Source organism: Arabidopsis thaliana, chromosome 5 (assembly GCF_000001735.4).
Source record: "Arabidopsis thaliana chromosome 5, partial sequence".
NCBI classification, from domain to species: Eukaryota; Viridiplantae; Streptophyta; class Magnoliopsida; order Brassicales; family Brassicaceae; genus Arabidopsis; species Arabidopsis thaliana.
The window spans coordinates 4,956,123-4,971,742 of record NC_003076.8 but is presented as its reverse complement, the minus strand read 5'-3'; the positions used below and the strand labels follow the sequence as shown (position 1 = coordinate 4,971,742).

Genomic DNA, 15,620 nt, shown 5'->3' with positions numbered 1-15,620 from the left:
AAATGTTTTTTTTCTTCTTCTTAAGAACAAAACCAACTAAATGAAGACTTTCAAATGTTTTCACAACACACCACACAAAGCTTGCCTTTATTGATTCTGGCCTTGATTTAAGTAACATGCATGCCATTAAATCCCCAATTCTGTCATTTCTATGTCTTTACGGAGGATCACAATGAAAACATGATGATGGGTTATAGAGCAACTTGCTTTTTGTATTTAAAAAAGTTTCTATAAATAGATATCTTTATCTTTTAGATACATATATATCACTTTTAAAAAAAGAATGAATCGTCTTTTGTGCTTTTTGTTTGTTATGGTATTATATGTTGGGTTGTGTAATGCGCAGTTTGGAAAGAAAAACTCTCTACATTTCAAGAATTCTCTGAGTCCAGGTCCAGGAAAAGATCTCTCGGTTTATTGTACTTTTAACAAAGAAACTCTAGGCAGCATTGATTTAAACCCTGGAGAAACTTACGATTATAGTTTTCATGGTAAATTCGATTTCAAAAACAAAATTGATTGTATCTTTCGGAGGGAATCCTTTTATGCAAAGATTAGGGCATTTGAAAGTGGCAGTGGCGTATTTGATCATGGTAAGAAAAACTTTTGGGATGCTAAAGAAGACGGGATTTACTTCACACATGGTAAAAAGGTACCAAAGTTAGAGTATACATGGATCTCTAACTAAATATATATTTTGTTACTCAAATATGTACAACTAGATTTTGACCCGCGGTATACCGCGGGGCTAGGTTTTTAATAAAATTTGTTATATAAAATGTATATGTAAATATTTGTTTTATTAATATTGTTTGCTTTCTTTAGTGTTTAAGATAATGTATATATAGATTTTAGTTGTTATATCTAGGATTTCATCCGTAGTATATCGTTTCGTATTATTATCGATCAAAACTCGTCATACCATCTAATCCTGCACAGTGAAATTAAACATATCTAATAGATTTCACTTGTGGTATACCGTCTCGTAATACTATCGACCAAACCCGTCCTACCACTAACCCCGTTCAGTAAAATTAGACATTATTTTGTTATTTTTGTTTTAATAATACTTTAATTTAAAAAATATTTAATTCAAATCAATTTAAAAGTTTTTTTCAAATGGTTATTTAATTGTTATAAAGTTTATATATTATAATATTATAAACACGTCCTACCATCTAGTCCTACTATCTAATCATGTTCGGTGAAATTATTTTTCTATTTTTTTTAATAATATTTTTATTAAAAGATTTATAATTTAAATCAATTTAAAGTTTTCTTTCAAATGATTATTTAATTTTTAAATATTTTAACCATTTTGGCAAAAATAATTAGGCTATGGAATAAAAGCATATTCTTTTGAATAAGATTTGCTTTGATTTGGTAGTTAATTTTCGCTTTAATAAGCCAGTGCCAGCCATTGTAAATAAGTTCCAACTGCAGGATTTATTTCATAAAATGACTGCAAAAATGTATATATAGATGAAGTTGATTTTATCTTCGTTTTCACTCTAATTTCGTATCTTCTGTTATTGTAAATTTGTAATAGACATCTATCGAATAAAAAAAGATTGTAATCTCATTTATTTGGTTAAAACCGAATGGAATTACCTTAATTGAATTTTGGATACCGGTTTGGTTTGCCTAAACCGGAAATCACTTATGAGTACCGAACCGTCGTAATTAACCAATTGGAGAAGAAAGAAAACGCGATGATCAGGAGACAAACAAACGACCGAACCACCAATCGCCGTCGTCCGAAACTATGGCAAAACTGCAAAAATATCCGAACTTTGAAGCAAATTCATGCTTCTATGGTTGTTAATGGACTCATGTCTAATCTTTCTGTTGTTGGTGAGCTAATTTACTCAGCTTCTTTGTCGGTTCCTGGTGCGCTTAAGTATGCACACAAGTTGTTCGACGAAATTCCTAAACCAGACGTATCTATTTGTAACCATGTTTTGCGTGGCTCTGCTCAGAGCATGAAACCTGAAAAAACGGTTTCTTTGTATACTGAGATGGAGAAACGAGGTGTGTCGCCTGATAGGTATACGTTTACGTTTGTTCTCAAGGCGTGTTCGAAGCTTGAGTGGAGAAGTAATGGTTTTGCGTTTCATGGGAAAGTGGTGAGACATGGGTTTGTGTTGAATGAGTATGTTAAGAATGCTTTGATCCTTTTTCATGCTAATTGTGGAGATTTGGGAATTGCAAGTGAGCTTTTTGATGATTCTGCGAAAGCTCATAAGGTTGCTTGGTCTTCTATGACTTCTGGGTATGCTAAGAGAGGGAAGATTGATGAGGCGATGAGGCTTTTTGATGAAATGCCTTACAAAGATCAGGTAGCTTGGAATGTGATGATTACTGGTTGTTTGAAATGTAAGGAGATGGATTCAGCAAGAGAGCTCTTTGATAGGTTTACAGAGAAAGATGTTGTTACTTGGAATGCGATGATCTCTGGATATGTAAATTGCGGGTACCCTAAAGAAGCGCTAGGTATATTCAAGGAGATGAGGGATGCTGGTGAACACCCAGATGTTGTGACAATACTGAGTTTGTTATCTGCTTGTGCAGTCTTAGGAGATTTGGAAACTGGGAAGAGACTTCATATCTATATCTTGGAAACGGCTTCTGTTTCGAGTTCCATATATGTGGGCACTCCTATTTGGAATGCTCTAATTGACATGTATGCAAAGTGTGGAAGCATAGATAGAGCAATTGAAGTGTTCAGAGGAGTGAAAGATCGGGACTTGTCAACATGGAATACTTTGATAGTTGGTTTGGCTTTGCATCATGCAGAGGGATCAATTGAAATGTTCGAAGAAATGCAAAGATTGAAAGTCTGGCCAAATGAGGTGACTTTCATTGGAGTTATATTAGCTTGCAGCCATTCGGGGAGAGTTGATGAAGGGCGTAAGTATTTCAGCCTTATGAGGGATATGTATAATATTGAACCAAACATAAAGCATTATGGTTGTATGGTAGACATGTTGGGACGAGCAGGGCAATTAGAGGAAGCATTCATGTTTGTGGAGTCTATGAAGATTGAGCCTAACGCTATTGTATGGCGAACGCTATTAGGTGCATGTAAGATTTATGGGAATGTCGAGTTAGGGAAGTATGCAAATGAGAAACTGCTCAGTATGAGAAAGGACGAGAGTGGTGATTATGTGTTGCTATCCAACATATATGCTTCCACAGGTCAGTGGGACGGGGTGCAGAAAGTAAGGAAGATGTTTGATGATACAAGAGTGAAAAAACCGACTGGCGTTAGCTTGATCGAGGAAGATGACGACAAATTGATGATGAGATATTTACTTTCGTCAGAACCTGAGTCAAGATCAAGAGGTCGGATTAATTAAGGTGAAAAACCAACGCTTCATTGGCGAACTATGGACAGTAAGATTGCATAACTCAATGCAATGATGATAACTTTGATAGATTCATTCCTTTTTTGTTCTCTTGAGTTTTTGAGTTCTTAACTTAGAACTCTGAGCACCACATTTTATAGGAAGTTTCGACATCGATGTTTATGCTCTTAACCTTCGAGATGATCCTTCACAGAATCATTGTGTAACATATAGGTAACCTGTTAATGTTATAAACCTAGCATTTTCCTGTCATCTATTACTGTATGTTGTTTTCATGAATCTGGATTTAGCATAGATTATAGAACACCAAAAAGGAGAGAGGATATAAGAGATTGTGGTAACAGATGGTCAAAACACAATTTTTGATAGAATAGCCCGTTACATATCACACACAAAATATCAATGGAGATGAGAAAAGAAAAAGCACAAATGAAAAGAAAAGCTTAAGTGAACATTTTTACACACCAAACCATGCATTTCTTAAAGCAGTGGAAAAGAAAACTCATATTTCAGGCTAACACCAGATCTTCAATGGCGTCGAGAAAGAGCAATGGCTGATAGGAGAATAAGAAGAATGAGGAGGACAATGGCAATGAAAGATCCAATCAAAGAACCGGAGATACGCTCACAGAAGGAGTTGAACTGTTGACAAATAGCAAACCAGTTTGTTTTATTGTTCCCATTGTGTGCCAAGTAGACAATGGCTGCTGCTGAGGATGCTCCAGAAGTTAGAAGACCCAACATTGCCTAACACATGAGGATGAATCAATTGTAAGCAGTAATATCAGACTGTAAACAGAACATGTTTTAATTTGCTGATGACTTACCACATCAAGGATGATAAGAAGAATTCTAGTGTTCTGAGTCTTTCTCTTGACGATGTGTACAAAGGCCAAAGTTAGAGACAAGATGAGGTAACCACTCACAACAGCATTTGCAACCACGAAAAACCTGATTGATCAAACAAACGTAAGGCAAAAACTCTTCAAGAATGAATCCAGGTTATTCCCTGATAGTGAAAAACAGGTTAAAGAGAATCTTAAAGAATCAAAATACATACGTTAAGGCTGGAAGGTCGTTGTATTCTGCTTGGAACCGTATGAATTGAGTAAAGAAAGGCAGAGTTTCGTGTGTGGTTCCCATGAGGATTGCACTACCTATAGTGTTGAAGAATGCAACAATCCTGAGGATAAACTCAAGAATCGCGATCCTTCTGCTCATCAGACCGCTCTTTTGGATACCTTTGCTTGTTTCCATGATTTCAGCCTGACCGGACTTCATTTTCTCTCTTTACTCTTTAAGGTTTGCTAGGTTTCTTGGGAAGGAAGTTAGGTAAGAAATAGATGTTGTGATAGTTTGATGATGGTTAAGAGCAATGAGTGGGAGTGTATAAATAGTGCATGCTTTGGGACATATAGTGGTTAAGATAAGGTCCTTATCGCTATTGTACTTGCTAAAGGTATCCCCTTTTTAGTAATATAATTCCATAAGCCTAGCATATAGAATTTGCTTAATGAATCTTTACATATATTAAAACCTTCATGATCCACCAAACCTCCAAACATTTCAAATTTGGAAACATAAACTAACTGTCCAAATTTGGGTACAAATCTTTAGCTGGAACATGTGGAGTAGTTACAAGTTATATGTATAGTGATGATAAGTTAAAATAATGGAGTTAGTTATTATGTTCGCAGATGATTAACAAACAAACCCACTTGTTCTTTTGATTATTACTTATCTAAATATAGGAAATCTCTAGATAGTTTGGAAATTGGAATTAAAGTTCCCAAGTGATTGGAGATGTTGAACCCAAATGTGTTCTCTGTGTCAAACACATAGCCTACTTAAGTTATTAATGAAATATAAACCTTTTTATTTATCCATCAAACCAACAATATCAAACTAAAGCAGGACCACCTAAACCAAAAGATAATATTGAAATATTTACAAAAGTATGTAAGCTTTTTGAATTCGAAGTTATGTCTTCAGCTTTTGAGTTGGTTTTATGTGTTTCCAACTTTCCATGCACAATATGTTGATTGTTCAAAATTAATATTCACTCTTTTTTTTTTCTCATAAGTGAAATATTCACTCATGATAGTAAAACTGAAATAACAGTTGGAAAAAATCTGTTGTTATTCTACTTCTAATTATAATTATGTGTCATCTACGGTGTATATTTTCACTTTGTATGACAGAAATTAAATCGTAAGTGAAAGTCATTTGGAGATAATATTTGGTCAAAATAACGCAAAAGTTGACAACAACAAAAGTTAAATAAACACTCTGGCTCTCTTAGGGCGTTCCACGTAGCGCGTTACAATCGTAAAACTACATAAAAGCACACAATCTTCTTATATTTCTAAATTAGCCCCAAAACTTCTTAAAAATAGAGTCATCGCTTCCAAGTAAACCCATTCCCAGAGAGAAGCCTAGATAAGAATCCTTCACCAGCTGTTGTTGTCTTCTTCTCTTTAGAAGAGCTCATGTTACTAATCAAAGACCAATGAGTCTCAAAATCAACTTCATACCCACACTTTTGCATCATTTCCATCATCTCTGAAGCTTTCACTGTATTCTTCTCTACTCGAAACCGATCAATCACAGTCTTAAACATCTCTTGACTCGGTGATTCGCCTAACCCAACCATTGATTTGATAAGTCTTTCTGATTCCAAAACTTGACATGCCTCACAGAACTTATGAACAAGACCACTCCATGTACTTATGCTCGGACTTAAACCTAACTCCACCATTTCTGTATGAAAGTCCATAGCTTTATCCAGTTGATTGTATCTCAGCAAGCCATTGATGACTGAATCATAGCTTGAAGAACCCGGAATGCTTTGGTTCTTTAACATTGTGTTCAAGAGATGAACCGCAATGTCAAGATTCCCGCGATCAGATAGTTTCTTGATTATATTATCATAGTTGGGAGCCATCATGCCATTGCGTGTCACACGGGTCAGAAAGTCTTCAGCTTTTGGAATTTCGCCTTTCGAAATCAGGGTTTCGACGATTTTGGTTTGGACAACTGAAGAACCTAAATTCCAGCCTTTTGATTCCATTACCTGCCACAAGTCAAGAGCTTTCTTCACATCTCCATTATCACACAGAGAGCTTGTAACCGCTCTTAAGCTTCGATTATTCGGTTTCATCCCCTTGGAGATCATAGCTGAGAGATATCGCAGAGAACTCGAATAATCTGCAGACGAAGAGTATCCGTGAACGAGAAAGTTAAATGTGGTTTCATCAGGCAACACTCCTCTTCCCTGCATTTCGAGCAAGACTTTGTTAACCTCCAAGTGATTCTTTGCCCTGAACATATAGAAAATCAGCATATTATAGATGATTACGCCACCAGGATTGCTTTCTCCTAGCAACAGAAACTCCTTCAGACTAATTGCAGAGAGAGACTGAGGCTCTAAACACATTTTTCGAACATATTCTCTGTAACTCTTAACTGAACAGATTATGTTCTTCCTCACCATGAGTCCTAGTACTTCCTCAACTTTCATCCAGTTGTTACCTTTACAATAACCTTGAAACATCACATTGTAGATTTTGTTATACGATGAAAGCCCGTTTGATAACATTATACGTAACTGATTTTCTGCATCGAGCATTTTCCCAGCTAAGCTTAATCCTTTTATCAAAGCATAGTGTACATAGGATGAATCTATTTGCTCTGCTAAATTAAATGCTGTTCCTGCTTTGTTAGCTCTACAAAGCCGAGGAATCAACATCAAACAACTTCCCAAACTTGGAATGTGTTTCTTGTCTAGCATTTCATCGAGTATAGCAAATGCAGCTGAATCCTTCTTTTCCGTGCAGAGTCCTTTGATAAGATGATTGTAAACCTCTTGTTCCACAATGCAACCCTCTCCTTCAAGCCTTTTAACAACAGAATGAGCGATACAAGAAAACCCAAGAACTGTCAGCTTCTCGACAAAAATCCTACACGCTTCTGACTGAGATAGAGGATAAGATATGAATACACGCTCAAAGAGTTGAACCACTTCCTCCACCAATCCTTTCCGGACAAGACAGTTCCACAGATCTCCGCAATCGTTCAAATCAGGTAACCAGTTATCATTCTGGGCAGCACCCCAGACATTCAGAAGATCATTGAGTGTTTCTTTCTTACAGAAACAACGTATCAAAGATGTGTAAGTTACGTTATCGATAGGATGATGCATTTGAACCATTTTATGGAAAATGAGTTTGCTATGGCGACTAAATCCCTTCTTGCAATATTCTTGGACAAGAAAATTAAGGGTTTCTCCATCTAACTGATAAGCCAGCTTTGGCCATTTTTCCAATAAACTAATACTTACTCTGAGATGGGCACGCGATGCACAGAGACTCCTCATTAAAACAGCAAAACTCCGACGCGATAGTTTCTGACCCCATCGAGCCATTTCATCAAGAAGCCGCAATGCTGTTTGTAAATCACCGTCCTCAGATGCTCTAACGATAAGCGAATTAAACTCCGGTAGCACGGACCTGTCAAGTACCATATTCACCCTCTGCTCGTAAGCATCCAAATCAGTGTGCAAGTATAGCCCATTCCCAAGATCATCAAAGAACTCAGCTTTGGAAAATGTGGAATCATTGTCCCTTTTCAATCTAACAGCTAACGGATCAAATCCTACCAAACTAAAAGCTTCTGAAAGTGGATCCTCAACTTTAGATGCTTCGATTAACCCATAACCAAACATCTTGTTGACAATCCTCTTCGCTTCTTCAAACTGTCTAGCTTTGCAGTATCCAGTTACCATTATCTTAAAAGTAGACAAGCTGAGCATCATTCCATTTTCCTTCATCTCATCCAGAATACAATGGGTATGTTGCCACAATCCTTTTCTAAAAAGCCCACTTAGGATAGCATTATAACTATACACATCGGGTTTATAACCCTTTGACATAATCTCGGATAAATAAAGAACCGCTCTTTTAATATCTCCTTCATAGCAACACCAACCAATCAAGATACCAAAGGTAACTTCATCTTGTTTAAAACCCAAGTGTTCGAGTTCCTCCATATATACATAAGCTCTCTCTGAGCCAAACCTCCTGCAGAGAGAATGCAGAATCCTATTGCCAACAAACACATCAGGTTCATATTTAACTTCACCAATGAAACTCAACAAATCCTCAAAGTCTTGCTTCTCGTTGTATCCTATAGTAATCTTACTATATATTGAGCTATTCAGGATACAACCTAAAGCCACAAGCTTTCTTGCCAGAACTCTAGCCTCCTGAACCTTCTGGTCCAAACAAAGCAACTCTATAACTTTCCCGATGCTATCTATGTTCATGTGATTTAATTCAGCCCTTGTCTCCACCCAATCCAAACAAATTCTATAAGCTGATTCTGTTCTATGAACTCTAACCAATTGATCAATTAGAATCTGATAACACGAAGTTAGAGGTACTAAACCCTTACGCCTCATCCAATCAAACAGCATAACTGCTTTCCTGGAATCGAAATCATCAACATATTTACCAATCAAATCACAGAAAATCCCCTCGTTAACCATTGTGTCTCCATGTCTCTCCATCTCCATAAGCAACAATTCAACTTCCTTAACCATTCCTTCCCTGATAAGCATCGACGCCATAATTTCACAAGCCTGAGGTAAATGCTTAAACCCTTGGTATTGCACACTAGCCCATCTGAAAATCTCCCATAAAGCTTGAACCTTTATATTTCCAATTCCACCTCTCTGAAGCTCAGATTCAAAACCCAATGATAATTCAAGCACATCTTCGGGTTTCAAGCCCGGAAATCTTCTAAACCTACGGGTAATATTGGGAACTACATCTGACAAATCAAAAAGCAAGTCTTTTAGAGAGGAACCAGTAAGGTCACGCTTCTCCTTCGACCTCGAAAGTAAATTAAACGAGGAAGACTCATAATTTCTTGGGATCGCTGAATCATTTCCCAAGGAAGAAGAAGAGGACGAAGCAGGTGAGCTAGTAGAGAAAAACGCGAAAGAGTAATGATATGTGAGTGAAGAAACCTTGTTAAGAAAACGAAGCCGAGAAGAGCTACTGATGGAGAGAAGATTAAGCATGCGAATGCAGAAACTAATGGAACTCTCTTGGCCTTCTTCTTATTCATCTGCTACTGCATTCGAGCTCTCACTGTCACCGACGACGAACGAGAAAACTAAACTAAAAGATCGAAACAATTGGAAAACGTCACCGTTTCAGTGTAAGCGAAGTGACTGCTTGACTTATTCATAAACAGGCCTAATGTTACAAGCCTTTGGATTAAAATGGAAAGATGGAAAATTTATACAAATATTGTTTGATCTACATAATTTTACAAAAAAAAAAAAAAAAAAAAAAACTGTTTCAGTAGTTTTAAGTTTTAACTGCTTGAAGTTGAAACAAAATATAGTTCTTGCTACCAATTTAACTCATCATTAAACATTGTAGAAATCAAGAGATTTCTTTAATTTAGGCAGCAAAAAACCGGGGTGGCTGAGTCGAGAAAACCGGATCGTAATCTTTCGGAGTGTTCACCGCGCAAACTGATGGCGAGATGGAGCTATCGACAATCTAATGGTCAAAAGATTGGTTTCCAAAAACGACAATCTTCCAGAAATAGCAACCTGTCTTTGAACTGCTAGCAGAGAAGCATATGTGCAAAGAAACAACAAAGAGAGAAGAAGAATTGTATATACCTTTCATGTGGACCAAATGGGCACAACAGATTGATATGCCCAAGTGGTTGATTAACCTGAACAATGTCGACAAGAACCAAGAGATTCTCACTTATCTCTTTCCCTGCATACGATCTTTTAAAAATCTGAGAGATTATTATAAGGTAAAATAGTTTGTGATTCCGAAACCTGTCAGGGAGAGAGGCTTAAGCGTGCTGTAAGCTTAACCAGTACATGAGAGCTTTTAACATATATAATTCATACAAAACGGAACTACGCACAACCAAACTAAGGTTTTCTGAATCTAATCCAAGGAAAGACAAAGGTAAACTGAAAGATAGACAGCATTACAGCCAAGGCCAACTGGATAAGGTTTAATGGGTAGGAACTTGGCAGTATTTTGGTTACAAGAGGACATGGAAAGTTTTGAAACAAACTTAAATATCTCATCCACATGTAATCAGTTCTCCTAGGTAGAGTTTGGTGGTTCAGCTTTGTCATCTTGTTTGGTGAAAAGGCTTCAACTGTGGGCTGTGGGTTGGCTTCAGGCTTCAGGATCTCACACTGTTTTAGTGGGATGGGGAAAAGGTCACAAAGGGAAAAAAGCAGTGAATCAGATTCTGACACTGGGACAGATCAGATCAGATTATCTCATGAACTTGGGGTATATAGCTAGGTATACTAAAGTTTAAAAGGACTTAAACAAACAATATTATAATCTAACCTTTTTAATCACCTCCACCAATAGCTTCTAGTAATCATAGTTTCTGCGTCGATAGGTTGAAGAATGACTTGATAACCTGATGACAAAACACATGATAAGGATCAACCACCAGGAGTTGTTAGGCAAATGAAAAGCAAAAGGTTATGCAGTATGTTGACATTCGAAACACTTGATAACCGCAATCTGACGGGTAAATACTTTGTATAATGTCACAAATACATCAGGTAAGAAATAATCTCACCCAGAACTGCTACTGCGTCCAGATGCATAACCTCCATACACTCCATATGGAGTACTACTACTACCACCAACCTACAAAAACATGTCCCAAGAGTCATTAACAGAGAATTAATATGTTCAAAAACACGTTACACATAAAAGAACCTTTTAGAAGACATACCGGCGCACCATAAGGCGAGTACCCTTCAGCAGACACACCACTTGAGCCATAACCACCAGGATAAGGATTCCCGCGTTCAAGTCTTCTGCTATCTCTACTATCATAGTCAAATCTATCACCAGCATCTGGTGCAACGGGAACATAAGGCAAGACCGGCATAAGTGCAGAAACAGCACCTTCTCGGTCAAAAACATTGGCTCTTAATCTTGATGTAATTTGTATGAGAGCTTCCTTGGCAACGTCAAGTTCTCCAGAAATCTGAACATCAAAATTGCTATTGCTGTTAACGCTCCATGTGAAGTACCTTAAGCGTGAGAGGAGAAACTGCAATGAAAATTTGAGGAGTAGCACCATGAAGTTTACCTGAACCATCTCATCATCGTCAGATGCAACTTTTGGAAGATTTTCCTTCCCAAGTATGCGGATGTTAGCTTTGGTCATTCTTCTCATCTCAGTTATGATGGCTCCTCCTTTACCAAGGATACAACCAATCCTAGAACTTGGCACAAGAAGACGAGTGGTGAATGAAACAAGTCCAGAATCTCTTTCCACCTTGTCGCTGCATTTTGGTTGCAGCCGCATTACTGCTTCAATGGTTGGGGAATACGCATCCTCAAAAACCTAAAACAGATTAGACACTGTCAAGGAAGAAAAGCTGGAAAAAATATTCTTAACTAAAAGACAGACGACCAATGAAAGAAAGTCAAACCTCTCTTGCTGATATAGTTATCAAACAATCGTTTCCTTCAGTTCTAGAGCTATCAACTTTAATGGTTGCTCTGGTTTCCTGTCGAAGCTGATTGATTAGAGCACCACCTTTTCCTATAACACTTGCAATGTTTTCAACTGGGGAAACTAGCCGAATAAAGAACTCTGTTGCCGGTGGGTCATTTCTTGGAGGTTGGTATAAAGGGCGTGACCAATCTCCTGCATCACGTCCATAGGAACCCATCAGTGGTGCTAAACCTACAAGTCGAGGACCACCCGCATGGCTCATGAGTGAGCCAGCAGGATATCCACCGGAAGAAGAAAGTAGATTCTGACTACGTGAGGGATTTTCATGAAGGCGAGAAGCAATCTGAAGCAGTGCCTTCTTAACAATGAGCACTTCTCCAGATATCTAGAAAGAAAAAGAGATGAAAATAAAAGGCTAAGTGAAACATAAATGTTACACATAGGAAAAGGCAATTAAAGTAAAACACATAACACAAAGAAACACATATTCCTTCCCAGATACCTGAATGAGCTCATCTGAATTCAAGGCACATAGAGGCATGTTTCTGTCCTTGACGATACGAATCTGAGCACCAGTTTCACTCCGAATGTTCTGAACAATTTGGCCACCTCTCCCAAGAATACAACCAATCTGATCCGAAGGTACAAGCAGCTTAGCAGTAACTTGCTTCTCTCCTTCAGGGCTATCTTCACTTCTCGCATCATCAGCAACTACTCTATCATGAATCCTAAACAAAGCATCCTGCGCAGGAGAAAGAACTTTCTCTCCATCTCCAAAGGCATTGGTCTCATCACTAGGGCTATAGATAGTAATAACACGTTCATCACATCCCGGAATTGCTTCGCCTATTCTAATTTTCGATCTAGTATCATTCCTCAATTGCTTGACAATATCACCTCCTCTACCAATAACACTCCCAATCTTTTTTACCGGGCACAGGTATCGGAATACAGTGTCATCGCGATCAATCACAAGTGAATCTCTATCGTCACCACGATATCTCCGTTTGCTTCCACCGTTATCATCGTAGTCAGACTGAGGACGAGACCTCTTTCTATGGCTATCTCTATGATCCGGTGACATTCTATGATCCGGTGACATTGTCAAATCTGTAGCTTGCAATGAAAATATAAAATTAAACAATCAGAACTCCACATCTGAGTTCTTTTAACCAATTAAAGCAGAAATGTAGCAGCTCACAAAGATTCAGCTAAGCATAAATCTAAATCAATCAAATTTTCTAAGAAGATCCAGGAGACATATCAAATTAGAACTCTGGGAACTCTAGTCTATCAAACGAACAAGCAACGAAACTATCGAGTAGCTAAAACTGAGAACAACAATATAGGAACGATTAGAGATTCCGATAACAACAATCTCAGAGACGTTGGATTTAGGAAAAGAGAAAAGTAGGAACCTTTGATATCTCCAGACGAAATCGTTTCTTCGGATTTGGGGGTAATCAGTATTTCTAGGGTTTGCCCTGAGCTTAATCTGTTGTTGTTCTAACTTCTATTGGCTATGAATGAAATTAATTATAGAATATTATTTTAACATATTTAAAATATGGTTTCGATATCAAAGATAAATTATATTGGGTTAAGATCAAATCACTTGATGTCCCAAAAAAAAATATGATTCAAATCACTTTAAATTAATCGTTATTTCTTTAAAAAAATATTATTCATTATATTGTAATATCTAAATCATATATATTTAACATAAATTAATTTAAATAATTCAAAAAAAATATTAGTTGTGAATTTTTCTGTTAATCATATTATTTTATGTTTATGTAAATTAAATTATTTAATCAAATAACTTTGTTTTTCTTTTTCTTTTTCTTTTTAAAAAAAATAACCTTGTTTTCTTAGAGCTGGTGACATTGTAAAATGTCTACCATCTTTTATAAATAAAATAACCTACATTTTACAATGTCACCGGTTCATGTTTGATATTTGTGTCCATCTTTTGTTTTGATTTTGTCTTGTTTCTTTGTTCAGTTTGGATATAGAAACAATATTAAAACTCAATCAGTTTTTTTTTTTACTATCTTCTAACATTTGTGTCTACTGTCTCTACTCAGTTTAAATACTTTTATAAGATTAACTAGCTTCGTTACATATATTTTGATAATAGAAAAATTATGTTGGTGTTTGTTTTGTGGAGTAATATGTTATATAACAAACAAACAAAAAATATATGCAGATACATTTATTTACTTTGAAATAGCGGCAGATTTTTCCCCCAAGTGCAAACTTTTAAAAAGAGAACAACATATCCAAAAATTGATGTGTGGGAGGTTAACAAAAGTCATTTCCACCAATGATATCAAACAAATATTGTTACAATTTGAACGAGTATTTTCCACAATTGAGATAGTAGAGCTTAAACTTTTACATATTGTGTTATTATTGCAGTATTATCCGAAGCCAAACCATTCTGTTTCGAAAGAGAAAACTTTAAACGAGTTTATATTTTCTGAAGTTATGAAAGTGGAGACTCGGGAGGAGGAGAGGCGACGAAACCATTCCAATTGGTGTTAGACCCCGCCGGCTCGTAATCCATCAGCTCCATTGTCTTCCTCACAATTCCTTCCTGTATTTTTCCATTTCTTATTCAATATTGCAATATAATCATACTAGAGATGAGATAACGAATTGTGTTATTTCTCCTTTGAACCATTTATCGACCACAAAACGCAGTTACAAAATATGGAGTTCAAAATCTAAAGCCAGTGGTTCAAAAATTTCTTTGGATTCTTTTATGTCTAATTACAATTTCCAAACATGCATGTATTTTTGCAAGGAAAAATTGTTTTGTTACACATCTTGTTTACATTGTTAATGAACAAAAATATATACACCTAGAAATTAGATTATAGTGAGTATTTTTCAGGAATATTTATGAATATATATATATCATAACTAACAAAAGAAGATCAATTTTCCTTTTTAAAAACTACAATATATGCAGGTTCCTAATTAGTGTTTTTCTTTTTGTATCATTATGTGATTAGAAGACCTTAATTAAGGAGAAGTAGAGAACAAGTAAGTACCGTGGAAGGAAATAGCTCAGCAGTACTGTAAACTCCTGACAACTTTGCAGTTCGCAAGTCTCTCCCCAAGGCTTACAAATTCACAAACGAAAATCATTAGGCATAAATTCAGAATCTCAATAAACATATGGCCAAAAACATAAACTCTGAAAAATATTTGTAACAGTTTGAGTAAGAAGAAGAAGAAGATGGCAATTAGCTATTACCAGTGGAGAAGAAGATCAGTAGTATCAGAGAGGAAACAAGAAGAGCTTTGAAGAAACAAGATTGACCCATTGTTGTCTCTTTGAACTTCTGAAGAATTTATATATATTAACCTTTATATTATTATTTTAATTAGTAAATTTTGTTAGTTATTAATCCATTTTCTATTATATAGTCAAAACTTTAATAAAGAGAAAAGGGAACCTTTAGTTTCAAGGTTTTCCACTTTTCCTGGAAATTGCTTCAGCTTCAGATCCAATGAAGAAATATGGTAATTAATTGATTAGAAAACTCAATTTACATATATAAGTGAGTTATATTAAGAACTAGTAGTAATAAAACTTAATTATGGTTTAAATTGCTGCCAGTTGATTATTGAGAAGCAAAGTCGCACGTGTAACTCCAATGAGTCCACGTGATGTTGAACTGGAGTCAAGCTCCTCATGTCTGCCAC

The 15,620-nt window shown here is 36.3% G+C and overlaps 5 protein-coding genes across 8 annotated transcripts; 1 reads left to right on the top strand and 4 right to left on the bottom strand.

The window, feature by feature from the left end:
- The first annotated feature begins 1,697 nt into the window (after positions 1 to 1,697).
- On the top strand, positions 1,698 to 3,654 carry AT5G15300 (Pentatricopeptide repeat (PPR) superfamily protein). The gene has a single exon (NM_121534.3). The coding sequence runs from the start codon at positions 1,713 to 1,715 to the stop codon at positions 3,357 to 3,359; it is 1,647 nt and encodes a 548-aa protein (NP_197034.2). The 5' UTR covers positions 1,698 to 1,712; the 3' UTR covers positions 3,360 to 3,654.
- CASP5 (Uncharacterized protein family (UPF0497)) lies at positions 3,651 to 4,732 on the bottom strand. Its single transcript, NM_121533.4, has 3 exons — positions 4,429 to 4,732; positions 4,196 to 4,319; positions 3,651 to 4,115 (listed from the first exon to the last, which is right to left on the bottom strand). Exons 1-3 carry the CDS (start codon positions 4,647 to 4,649, stop codon positions 3,897 to 3,899), a joined length of 564 nt encoding a protein of 187 aa, NP_197033.1. The 5' UTR covers positions 4,650 to 4,732; the 3' UTR covers positions 3,651 to 3,896.
- Positions 4,733 to 5,572: 840 nt separating this feature from the next.
- AT5G15280 (Pentatricopeptide repeat (PPR) superfamily protein) lies at positions 5,573 to 9,594 on the bottom strand. The gene has a single exon (NM_121532.4). The coding sequence runs from the start codon at positions 9,448 to 9,450 to the stop codon at positions 5,767 to 5,769; it is 3,684 nt and encodes a 1,227-aa protein (NP_197032.1). The 5' UTR covers positions 9,451 to 9,594; the 3' UTR covers positions 5,573 to 5,766.
- Positions 9,595 to 9,640: 46 nt separating this feature from the next.
- Positions 9,641 to 13,440, bottom strand: AT5G15270 (RNA-binding KH domain-containing protein). Of its 3 annotated transcripts, NM_180709.2 has the most exons (8): positions 13,322 to 13,440; positions 12,406 to 13,013; positions 11,878 to 12,288; positions 11,532 to 11,789; positions 11,169 to 11,426; positions 11,010 to 11,080; positions 10,769 to 10,844; positions 9,641 to 10,608 (listed from the first exon to the last, which is right to left on the bottom strand). In NM_180709.2, exons 2-7 carry the CDS (start codon positions 13,003 to 13,005, stop codon positions 10,796 to 10,798), a joined length of 1,647 nt encoding a protein of 548 aa, NP_851040.1. In that variant the 5' UTR covers positions 13,006 to 13,013; positions 13,322 to 13,440; the 3' UTR covers positions 9,641 to 10,608; positions 10,769 to 10,795. The 3 variants fall into 3 exon arrangements, with proteins under 3 accessions (NP_851040.1, NP_197031.3, NP_001330786.1); NM_121531.6 differs by having other exon boundaries at positions 9,641 to 10,844; NM_001343395.1 differs by lacking the exons at positions 9,641 to 10,608; positions 10,769 to 10,844 and having other exon boundaries at positions 10,896 to 11,080; positions 13,322 to 13,428.
- A 669-nt stretch (positions 13,441 to 14,109) lies between these two features.
- On the bottom strand, positions 14,110 to 15,429 carry AT5G15265 (uncharacterized protein). 2 transcript variants are annotated; one of them, NM_001343394.1, is made up of 4 exons: positions 15,371 to 15,429; positions 15,169 to 15,279; positions 14,963 to 15,033; positions 14,110 to 14,502 (listed from the first exon to the last, which is right to left on the bottom strand). In NM_001343394.1, exons 2-4 carry the CDS (start codon positions 15,236 to 15,238, stop codon positions 14,392 to 14,394), a joined length of 252 nt encoding a protein of 83 aa, NP_001318566.1. In that variant the 5' UTR covers positions 15,239 to 15,279; positions 15,371 to 15,429; the 3' UTR covers positions 14,110 to 14,391. The 2 variants fall into 2 exon arrangements, with proteins under 2 accessions (NP_001318566.1, NP_001078588.1); NM_001085119.2 differs by lacking the exon at positions 15,371 to 15,429 and having other exon boundaries at positions 15,169 to 15,312.
- Positions 15,430 to 15,620: the final 191 nt, after the last annotated feature.

What these genes read in the sequence shown, in the direction of transcription:
- AT5G15300 (NM_121534.3), top strand. Translation starts at nt 1,713, where the DNA reads ATGATCAGGAGACAAACAAACGACCGAACCACCAATCGCCGTCGTCCG.
- CASP5 (NM_121533.4), bottom strand. Translation starts at nt 4,649, where the DNA reads ATGAAGTCCGGTCAGGCTGAAATCATGGAAACAAGCAAAGGTATCCAA. An exon ending in AACGACCTTCCAGCCTTAAC is followed by an intron (nt 4,320 to 4,428) that starts GTATGTATTTTG and finishes TTGATCAATCAG; the next exon opens with GTTTTTCGTGGTTGCAAATG. An exon ending in TTCTTATCATCCTTGATGTG is followed by an intron (nt 4,116 to 4,195) that starts GTAAGTCATCAG and finishes CTCATGTGTTAG; the next exon opens with GCAATGTTGGGTCTTCTAAC.
- AT5G15265 (NM_001343394.1), bottom strand. Translation starts at nt 15,238, where the DNA reads ATGGGTCAATCTTGTTTCTTCAAAGCTCTTCTTGTTTCCTCTCTGATA. An exon ending in ACTGATCTTCTTCTCCACTG is followed by an intron (nt 15,034 to 15,168) that starts GTAATAGCTAAT and finishes TGAATTTGTAAG; the next exon opens with CCTTGGGGAGAGACTTGCGA. An exon ending in CTGAGCTATTTCCTTCCACG is followed by an intron (nt 14,503 to 14,962) that starts GTACTTACTTGT and finishes GGAAAAATACAG; the next exon opens with GAAGGAATTGTGAGGAAGAC.
- AT5G15280 (NM_121532.4), bottom strand. Translation starts at nt 9,450, where the DNA reads ATGCTTAATCTTCTCTCCATCAGTAGCTCTTCTCGGCTTCGTTTTCTT.
- AT5G15270 (NM_121531.6), bottom strand. Translation starts at nt 13,005, where the DNA reads ATGTCACCGGATCATAGAATGTCACCGGATCATAGAGATAGCCATAGA. An exon ending in TAACTATATCAGCAAGAGAG is followed by an intron (nt 11,790 to 11,877) that starts GTTTGACTTTCT and finishes AATCTGTTTTAG; the next exon opens with GTTTTTGAGGATGCGTATTC. An exon ending in ACTCGCCTTATGGTGCGCCG is followed by an intron (nt 11,081 to 11,168) that starts GTATGTCTTCTA and finishes ATGTTTTTGTAG; the next exon opens with GTTGGTGGTAGTAGTAGTAC.